The following is a 10,583-nucleotide window of genomic DNA, read 5'->3' on the forward strand; positions in this document are numbered from 1 at the left end:
GGAAAGTGTCTTTGAGCCCTGAACAGTCCTGCTACTGTTCCCCTGTGAGGAGTATTCTCAGTACTAGCGGCATGGGGTGGGAACAACCAAGGGGAAAGCCTAGGAATCAGGGGGTAGAATGTTACCATCCAGGGTGGATGAGAGGAGATCCAAAGACATGGGGTTAGCCTGCTTTGGGGTGTCTCAATGGACTCCATCAGCACATCAATTCTCAAGACGGAGAGGACCATCCCCAGAAGGAGCAGCCTCAGAGGGTAGTCTGATGATCAGCCTCTCTGACAGCAATGGGACATGCCTAACATTTTACCTCAGGCAATCTCAGAGCAGTGAGTTGAGCACAGAGGAGGCTTCAGCCCAACAGGGATCTTCCAGGGGTCCGTCTACTGCCCATTCATGCTGTCAGCACCCTGGTTTTTTGGGCTAATGGCAGCCAACGATAAGCTTTGGGTTCCTTCCACCTCCATCTTCCAAGTATAGGATGCAGCAACACCTCTTTATCCCTGGCTTTACCTCCCGTTGCATTGCTTTGGGAACATCTCCAGAATCACAATCCCATCAGGGGAGAGGACAGCTGTAGCTGCATGGCATGGAGGAGGTTTGGGGGGAAACATGACTCCACTTGGAGACAGAGCCCAGCATTGAAACAGAGATGGGTAAGTGTGGGTCTGTGACATACAATACACACAAAGTGTAATACAACAGCCATGAGGAGGGCACCTGGAGACACTCAATGAACCACATAGCCAGCCGTTCTCCTGTCCCACAGCCTTATGAACCCTTCCTCTCCACATCTTATCTGGACCATCTCATTGCTTTTCCTCCGGAATCACCCCATCCCATGGACATGGCTCACCTCAGCACAAACTCCAACCATGGGCACGTGGGGCTGGTTTCACACTCACACCAACTCAAACAACTCCTGAGCAAGACCGCAGTCCAGAGATACAGCACTGTCCCAACAGCCAGGACTTGCTCAGGCATCAAGTAAGCTTCTCGAGAGGTGAGGAGGGAAAACTCCACCAGAAAGGTGCTCTTCACCCAAACACCACTTCCCGGTTGGCGCTGGTCAAACTGGGAATTCCCTGCCTGCTGCCAGACACGCTTCCTCTGGGCTGCTCTTCGGGGTCATGAGAGCAGCATCCAGCTCCAGACAGCCAAGTGCCTGCAGGATATAGGACATTTTCCTCACAGCAATAATTACGGTTGATGATCTTCACAGATGGCCTACCCAGAGCATACCCTTATCAGCATTTGCTGTTCTCCCCATGCAGTAGGGATCTCCCCACACAAACAACCTGATTAAATTCACAGAACTCCAAGCAAAACCAAAAAAAAAAAAAAGTCTTTATTCAAATACAAAAGAGTTGCGTAGAAGTGTACGGGTACATTTCTAATTAAAAAGTGCTTTTACAGTAAAAGCCAGAGCAAGAGTTTGCCATTTCAGCCAAAGCAGGCAGCTTGCCTCATTCCCCTGGACTAGGAACCAGGATCCTCTGCCCAGGCAGGATGGGTCCCCAACACTAAGCCAGGCACCTATTCAGCTTCACTCAGCGATAAACAGCAGCGTGATAAAGCTCGGGACACCCATCGCTACAGAAGTGCGCTATGAGCACGTAGACTACGCAAGCAGAAAAGGTATAATACGTCAAACAGTAGCACTGAGGTTCAGGATAATCCTTGGGCACCTCCAGGCACTCAGGACCAGTTTAGCCTGATGACAGAGGGTTTGGTTTTCATCTGAGGTTTGACTTGATTAAGAACAGACTGCAGTTTTTAATACTCATCTTCATCAACCTCATCTTCTTCTCCATCTGCCGAGTCCCTTCCAACCTCCTCGTAATCCTTCTCCAGGGCAGCCAGGTCCTCCCTGGCCTCCGAAAACTCCCCCTCCTCCATGCCCTCCCCCACGTACCAGTGCACAAAGGCTCGCTTGGCATACATCAGGTCAAACTTGTGGTCCAGGCGGGCCCACGCCTCCGCGATGGCCGTGGTGTTGCTCAGCATGCAGACGGCCCGCTGCACCTTGGCCAGATCGCCCCCGGGCACCACCGTGGGAGGTTGGTAGTTGATGCCCACCTTGAAGCCCGTGGGGCACCAGTCCACAAACTGGATCGACCGGCGTGTTTTAATGGCTGCAATGGCTGCATTCACATCCTTGGGCACCACGTCACCCCGGTACAGCAGGCAGCAGGCCATGTACTTGCCACGGCGCGGGTCACATTTCACCATCTGGTTGGAGAACTCAAAGCAAGCGTTGGTGATCTCCGGCACCGAGAGCTGCTCGTGGTAGGCTTTCTCTGCCGAGATGATGGGCGCATAGGTGGTGAGCGGGAAGTGGATCCGTGGGTAGGGCACCAGGTTGGTCTGGAATTCGATCAGGTCAACATTCAAAGCACCGTTAAATCTCAAGGAGGCAGTGACCGACGAGACGATCTGCCCAATCAGTCTGTTGAGGTTGGTGTAGGTGGGACGCTCGATGTCCAGGTTGCGGTTGCAGATGTCATAGATGGCCTCATTGTCCACCATGAAGGAGCAGTCCGAGTGCTCCAGGGTGGTATGGGTGGTGAGGATGGAGTTGTAGGGTTCCACCACTGCTGTGGAGACCTGTGGGGCCGGGTACACAGAGAACTCCAGCTTGGACTTCTTGCTGTACTCCACAGAGAGCCGCTCCATGAGGAGGGAGGTGAACCCGGAGCCTGTGCCTCCCCCAAAGCTGTGGAAGACCAGGAACCCTTGGAGTCCACTGCACTGGTCAGCCTGCAGCAAAATAATGTATATTTACCTCTCTGTGCTAAGGACTGGAATAACTATCCCAAATAATACAGCAATATATACAACTGTACCAAATAATACAGCAATAAATTCTGCTTAGAGGACTTCCTGGCCAGAGCGCACCCAATCCCTAGAGTGGATTGACTCCGTATGTCACCCTCCTGCACATCTAAAGTGTCCATGTGTTAATCAATTGCAGCATTCCCATGGAGCTGCCATAGGTAGCTCCGCGTGGTAGGATGGAAACTCTTGGCAAATTGCTCCATTATCAGTTCAATGCAATTCCTCAGCAGCTGAGAAGGGATGGGATGTAGCATGTGGGTCCTAGACCCTTAGGAAACATCTCAAAAACAGTTTTACTGACAGGCATTCAAGGGCGTTGTTACAGTCCTGCTTCACTCCTATCAAATGTGGAGTTTGGTCTGCCCAGCTGGGCTAATAATTATCCATTAAGAATTAATATCTGCAGTTGCACAACAAGGGTGAGGCTTCCCTGTGATCGAAAAGTCCTTCTGCCTCTTAGGTCTAGTGTTGTGTCACTTCATATATATATATATGATATGTAACGACAGTTGCTTTTAGGACAGACATACAGGTTCAAATGGCCACTTGCTTTACTGAGCCCCAAATCTAATCACAGCAGCAGCTCTTACAGCTCACAGAAAGGGGTTTTTCTTTTAAGACTTTTACCCCAAACCCCAAATTTAATTGTATTGTGCACAGTGTGTGTCATTTTAAGAGAAAGGCTGGGGTTTTTTTTCTTACCATTTTACGAATTCTGCTGAGGACGGTGTCTATAATCTCCTTTCCAATGGTGTAGTGGCCACGGGCGTAGTTGTTGGCAGCATCTTCCTTGCCACTGATGAGCTGCTCCGGGTGGAAGAGCGCATGGTAGGGCCCGGTCCTGATCTCATCTGCACAAGGAGGAGCAGTCATGGAGAGCAGCACACAGTTACAGGTTCTGGACATCAGCATGACAGAGTAAAACACAGAGCAAATCTACCAGGAGCCCATGTGAGATGACAGTCATGGCATGCTTAGCTCAGACTGGGAATAATGGAAGGGGTGAGAATAACTCCATCTCAACTAATTTATCTAGGTCCTACTATAACTCCTCCATCTTCACCCAGCAGCCACTTTAAGCCAAATTACATTAGGACCTCAAAAAGTTAGGACACTGCCTGTGTTTCCAAAATTATTGTAGGATTATAGTTACTAGATACAGCTTGTGTTTCTGCTTGTTGCAAAGCATCTTGAGGTGGCTGGAAGCCCTACCTCCATCCTTTGCTCCACAGCACACTGAGGAGGAGACAGAGTGCCCCCAGTGTTGACATTTCTGCTAGATGTATCCAACCCAGCTTCAGGCACCTTATGAAGACAGGCATTAGGAGCAGTTTCTCTAGGCTCCATGCAGTCAATGAGGTTGGAGACATCTCCAGCAGGTATTTAAACCCGCTCAGACTCAACGTTGAATGCATTTCATATTCTACTGGCTTGCTCACTAGGTTCCCAATTTAGTGCCTTGATAAGGTGCCTAAAAATTAAGTGGAACCAAAACAAAAGTCTACATTCCTTTCATCACATGAAATAACGAGTCATCCATTCTAGATGATAAGATAGGAGCAAACACCCAGGTAAAGCCTAGAAGGCAGAAGCAGGTAGATGGGAGTCATTTCTGCCAGTTCCTCAAGCAAAAAAAAGAATTTATTTTCTAGGGAGGTACTCTAAATCAAAGTGCCATGATCAAGTCAACCCCCCCAGAGATCATTCATGGACCTGGAAGGAGAAGTAGAAAGCTTGCAGTGGCAAGACACCCGGTTTCCACAGAACCATGAAATTCGTGGCACCCATCTGCTCAAAGATCCTTCACAGGTAGCATTAAAACCCGATGTGCCACATCAGGTAATAGGGTGGTGTAATTCAGACCCACTGAGGTTAATAAACCCTTGTCCCTTTACACCTGCTGAGGATCCTGCTCCAGACAGCAAGGTCTCTAAAAAGGAGAGAATCAACTGAAGACAAGCCAGTGTAGTAAGAGTAACGGGTTTGTCACTCCCAGGTCCATTTGGAAATGCAAACTCTGTCTCCTTCTGATGGTTGGAGACATTTTACTAGAGCAGAGGAGCGGGAGCTGCTGGGAAATATGTGCAGCAACACAAGCCCCAAGGAAACAAGGATCAGGAGTCATGGTTAAAGATGCCACAACACCCAACTGCCCCACTATTACCGATGACAGTAGGCTCCAAGTCTATGAACACTGCTCGGGGCACGTGCTTCCCAGACGCTGTCTCACAGAAGAAGGTCTCAAAAGAAGAATCCACTTGTTCAGACTTGGGGTCCACAGGTTTCGCCTGCTTGGGGCCGGGAATCGTCCCATCCGCCTGGATCCCGTGCTCGAGGCAGTAGAGCTCCCAGCAGGCATTGCCCATCTGCACGCCAGCCTGCCCGATGTGGATGGAAATGCACTCCCTCTGGAAGGGGGAAACGGCTTGTTAAGGCGATTTTTAGACATCCTGTCACTTAGCACTAGCCCCCGCCGTTCTCGTTTGAGCCATTTTCTGCTGCGGATGATGAGGGAAACAGGCGGTTTCCGCCCACCGCTGGGAGCTGGAGCGAGGATCAAACCGTGATCTGCTGGGCAGCTGGACGCAGCCGAGCCGCACACGCAGCATCCCTAGGAAGGGCTCTCCCAACCCAGGGGAGGAGGAAGGAAGGAGGTGATGGGCTTCGTGCTGGGGCAGGAAGCAGCTGAGCAGCGCTGGCTCCTCGCTTAGTGCTCAACTGGCCCTAGAATCATAGAATGGTTCGAGTTGGAACAGACCTTAAAGATCATCCAGTTCCAACCCCCTGCCCTGGGCAGGGACACCTCCCACCAGACCAGGTTGCTCCAAGCCCCCTCCAACCTGGCCTTGAACCCCTCCAGGGATGGGGCAGCCACAGCTTCTCTGGGCAACCTGGGCCAGGCTCTCACCACCCTCACAGCAAAGAACTTCTTCCTGAGATCTCATCTCAATCTAAACCATTCCCCCTCATCCTATGGCTCCGATCCCTGATCAAGAGTGCCTCCTCAGCTCTCTTACAGGCCCCCTTTAGGTACTGGAAGGCTGCTATGAGGTCTCCCCGGAGCCTTCTCTTCTCCAGGCTGAACAACCCCAGCTCTCTCAGCCTGTCATGATAGGAGAGGGTCTCCATCCCTCTGATCATCTTCATGGCCCTCTGCTGGACCCGTTCCAACAGGTCCATGTCCTTCCTGTGCTGAGGACTCCAGAGCTGGATGCAATACTCCAGGTGGGGTCTCACCAGAGAAGAGCAGAGGGACCATGCCATGGAGCAGAGCAGCTGTCAGTTCCCTGGGTCCCAGAGAAACAGGGCATCAGGGACAACAGCTGCAGGCTCCTTGATCCGAAAATGCTCTGCACCAAGCAGGGAGAAGCCAAGCTTGGGAAATCCACAGTCAAGCTGGGAATCACAGCAGGAAATGAGGCTGGAGGAAACCAGCAGATGCCTGGGGCCAAAACAAGGGCAGGCTGACACCTGGGGAGAGGCTCGGAGTCCTTATTTAACCAGGTCACCCTCCGGGAGCTTCTAACTCCAGGGCAGTATTGGAGGTACTGGTGTCTTCTGGAGACTCTCTGGGGACTTTTGATGGTTGCGCTCTTCCCTGGGTAATTGGCATCTCTGCTGATTCCACTGCCCCAAGATCAAAGCACTGCTGCAGCGATGACAGAGGCTCGTGTCTCCTCTCCCAAGGGGAGACTCCCAATTACTGCCATGCGTGGCATGGGGCGGTGCTGCTTCCCAAGGGATCATCATGAAAGGGAGCTGGTGATCCCACCTGGAGGTGGCCAGCAGTGCAGCTGATCCCAGTATTTGTAATGTTGATGGGCAGCTTGGTTCATTTCACACCAGTCCTATCCAGGGCTGGGGGTCTCCATAGACAAGCCCAGGTCCCCTGCTCCAAGTAGCCCACCTTAAGCAGAGCATAACAAATGCCACTGGCAACCCAGTTGTCTCAGAGGTGAGAGGACACTCTGTGCCCACCCACAACCATCCTGCTGGAGGGACTCTGTCCCTCGAAAGTCACTACCCTCTAAGTAATGCTAGACAGTCCTGGACACCAACCACTTGAGGCCATCAAGAGAAGGACACAACACAACTTCTCCCCTCTTGGTCTCCAAGTATGGATGTGCCAAGACACTTCTCAACTCTCAAGCAAGTCCAGTGGCCACCAAATGCCCAGGTCACCTACCATAGAGCTAGACACCAACTGGATGAACGTTCCTGGTACCCCAGAGGGACACCAACCCCTTTACCCACAGCTGCCTAAACACCGCTTAATCCCAGTCTGGGCCGAGATCACCAGTTCTGCTGGGCGTGGAGGCTGCGTTTAAGTCCTCCCTCTCCGAGTTGATATTTGCACTATGTGGGAAATGCTGAGTGCCATTTGCCCATCCCTCCCCGCAAGATGGTTGCAATAGCTCCTTCACCACGATTTGCAAGGGTCAGCGCCGCAGCCGCTCCACCAGCGCTTGCTGGGACAGCTGCTCCGCTCACTGTCCTCTCCCAGCTCCCCAGTGCCAGCACCTGCTTCAAGGGAGCACTGGTATTTTCAGCCCAGGGAATGGGAACAAAAAAAAAAAAAAAGAAAAAAAAAAAAAAAAAAAAGAAAAGGGGCCTGTTGGAAGGAAAAACATTCATCTTTTTTTCTGCAAGTTTTTTCCCCACCTGAAATATGGCAGAAGGGTTGTTTGGTTTGGGTTTTTTTTTTTTTTTTTGAGATCCCAGATCTCCAACATTTGCACCACGATGAACTGTATTTTACAGACTCTGGCTATAGGCAGCCTATTGTTGTCCAGCTGATTTTCCCATTGGAAATACCATGTAAATGTTTAACTGTTTTATAGCCAGGACAGACTCCAGAAGTCAGCAGATAAAAGGAAAAGTTCAAAAGCTGACTCGCTAGGAGTTACTTTGAAGTCCTCTTCCATTTGCAACATGCAAAGGGGCACCATCAGATTTTCCAACATGTTACTTCTCTTTTCTTTTTTTTTTTTTTGCATTCCCAATAAGGTGACAGTTGCGTTATTCTTTACAAAAAGTTTCAGCTGGATCAGCCAGTGCTGCTCAGGACTTGCAGTTTTTTCAGTAACCAGAGCAATCCTCTCCACTTTCACAGCTGCAAACTCTTTAGAGCAAAGATTCCATTAAAAAGCTAGAAGGAAAGGGGGAATTTATTTCATTTAATATCTAATCCCAAGGGTTTGTAGCAGACAAAGGCAACATGGCAGCTCACTCCTAAGGAAAAAAAAAAAAAAAAAAAAAAAAAAACCACCCTAAAGGTCTCTGCAAGTTGCACTGGTTCTTTGTGGCAGTGGGAGAACTGAAGCGTTAAACTTTGGGAAAAGGGCTAACAGTGTCAAAATTCAAACTTTAGTCTGTCACATCGTTGCGTATCGAGATGTGCTGGTTCTCCCCCCAAAAAAGTAAAACCCAACTTGCCTTAAAGAGATAGAAACTTTGCAACTCTACAAACCCCACCTCAGGAGCTACAAACCCAGAGTGAAAGGCAGCAAGAGGCCACTTAAATAACTCTTCTCCAACCAAGTCCTTCGCTTTTCCCTTATAAGGAGCAAACATTGAATCAATGAACCAGAAGGTAATCAGCAATCAAACAAAGCTGTTTGTAATTAACATCCCCAAGAGAAAGGGGAGCAAAAGAGCAAGTAAGCTGTTTAGCTCAGTACACTTGGAAAAAAAAAAAAAAAAGACACTCTACATTTTAAGTTTAGACTAATACAAATAGAAGGCATGCTCTTACCATGGTGAGGCTGGAGGCTTGCTAAGATCTAAGCAAAACAGCTGCTGCCCCTGCCTCTCCCTGCAACTTTATAGCCCAGGAAGGCTTGACTCCACCTGAATATAAAGAAGCTTTCTGCCAGCTTAAAGGAACAGAGCTCCTTTTCCTTTGCATCCCTAGAAATAGCAAGGGATGAACTCATCTGTTAGTGCCTAGCTGGTGTGATTGCTGTGATTAAACAGCCTTGGGTAGAGTGCAATGCGAACTTTTTTCGCATTTTTTTTTTCCAAAGAACCTCAACTGGTGAAAAAAAAAAAAAGAAAAAAATTAGATGCCAAAGTTTAGGCTTACCTAAAAAGAAGGAAACTCCGTGGAAGTTAGTGTGTCCCCATATGATTCACTTTATCCAGCAGAAACGATCTTCCCTTTGTTATTATTCAGAGCACTGCCACTGATAATGCTGTATCTTGTCTGTTTTTAGCCACAATACCACAATTTTGGGTCTTTGTTCCGTATCTCCACAGACCTTCGGGGGAATCTGCTGATTTTTGCCCCTCTGGGACATTGAGGTGTAGGCTCAGGCCCCCTGTTTGGCCATTAAGGGTTCATTTCGCCCTCCTGCCAAGAGCCGAAATAAGGAGACTCTGAGCCAGTTTTGGCCCCATCCTGCAGATGGGCAGGTACGTCTTTAAGACTGCTCTGGATCTACCCTTAAATCCCAGAACTGCTTGTGTGGATATTAGCAACAGGTAGACAAGAGTGATTAGTGGTAACTCATTTATTAATTCCCTTATTTACCTCTTCATTCTCCCATTAAAAGGTTCCCAAACCTTCTTTGGTTCAGCCATAGCGGCAACAGGTTGGCAGTTTTGTAGAGGGGAACACAACCGTGTCACAGAACAAGCGCAGCCAGACAGTCAAGGACAGGGAGTTTTTTTCCTCTGTTCAGCATTGGTGAGACCCTCTCTGCTTACTGGGTCCAGTTTGAGCCGACCAGTATGAGATAGACATTGGTATACTGGAACGATCCACCGTAGCCCATCGAGCTGGTCAGATTTGGAGTAGAAGACATAGGTGGACAGGGTAAGTGTGGGGCTTGTTCATCCTGGAGAAGGGGAGACCTTTCAGCTCACCACGAAGGTGGTCAGACATTGGAGCAGGAACCAAAAGATGGGGGAATTTTCATCCTTGAATGTATTCGAAACTCACATGTGTAAGTCCTCAAGGAGCCTGTTCTAAGTTGACACCAAGATATTTTCAGGAGGCAAAATTAACCCTCTCACCAAGGACCTGTGTGTAAGGACCTGATTGTAAGGATGTCCCCAGCCACAGGGTAAAGACCGCAGCCTTGATGGACAAAGAGATGAACTGACCTGCAAAAGAAAGGCACCTATGGAAGAGGTCTCCTCCACCAGCATGTTGAGCCCAACCTCTGCCTCTGAGGGTAGATGGGAGCATTACCCTGCTCCTGCTTGGGACTATGCCATGGATTTAGGGAATATGAGCCAAGCAGGTTGAGCACATGGCTATGCCTGTTTTGGAAGTGGGGGAATTCAGCCGTAATTGGGTCAGGCAGGATTCTTTTGTTAGACAGAGCATCACACAAACACTGCTGTCAGCGTCGTGGCCTCCAAACCTCTGCTGGGAATAAAGGTGGCCTCTGAGTACAGAGAAGCCATTCATTTCTGGCCTAAACCAAGAACCTCCCAAACACGTGCACCAAGCCTGCCGGTCAGACAAGATCTTCTCTTTCCAAGAGGCATCCGTTCCTCGATGAGAAAAGAGAAAATGAGGCATTTTTAGAGCACGAAGCATTTATTCACTAAATGATGTGCTTTTGGTCAACCCCAAGAACCCCCAGAAAACTTTGGGGCTGGTTTCTGTCTTTCATGGGAAATGGAAAGCAAAAGAGAGAAGTGCTCTAGTCTGGTGGTGACAGAGAAAGCCTGGCTGCAATCTCAGCTCCAAGACATATTTAGAACAACATCAACGAGAAGGACAGAGACCACACCAC

The 10,583-nt window shown here is 49.4% G+C and overlaps 1 protein-coding gene across 1 annotated transcript; it reads right to left on the minus strand.

Annotated features, from left to right (window-relative positions):
• Positions 1-1,322: 1,322 nt before the first annotated feature.
• LOC141462690 (tubulin alpha-1D chain-like) lies at positions 1,323-8,667 on the minus strand. The gene is made up of 4 exons (XM_074144693.1): positions 8,591-8,667; positions 5,000-5,243; positions 3,538-3,686; positions 1,323-2,757 (listed from the first exon to the last, which is right to left on the minus strand). The coding sequence occupies exons 1-4, from the start codon at positions 8,591-8,593 to the stop codon at positions 1,774-1,776; spliced, it is 1,380 nt and encodes a 459-aa protein (XP_074000794.1). The 5' UTR covers positions 8,594-8,667; the 3' UTR covers positions 1,323-1,773.
• Between the last annotated feature and the right edge of the window lie 1,916 nt (positions 8,668-10,583).

Source organism: Numenius arquata, chromosome 2, assembly GCF_964106895.1.
Source record: "Numenius arquata chromosome 2, bNumArq3.hap1.1, whole genome shotgun sequence".
NCBI classification, from domain to species: domain Eukaryota; kingdom Metazoa; phylum Chordata; class Aves; order Charadriiformes; family Scolopacidae; genus Numenius; species Numenius arquata.

Bases quoted from the DNA above. Each gene is read 5' to 3' on its own strand.
- LOC141462690 (XM_074144693.1), bottom strand. The intron at 3,687-4,999 runs GTAATAGTGGGG...CTCCTTGTGCAG, and splicing joins CTTGGAGCCTACTGTCATCG to ATGAGATCAGGACCGGGCCC. The intron at 2,758-3,537 runs GTAAGAAAAAAA...ATTTTGCTGCAG, and splicing joins TCAGCAGAATTCGTAAAATG to GCTGACCAGTGCAGTGGACT.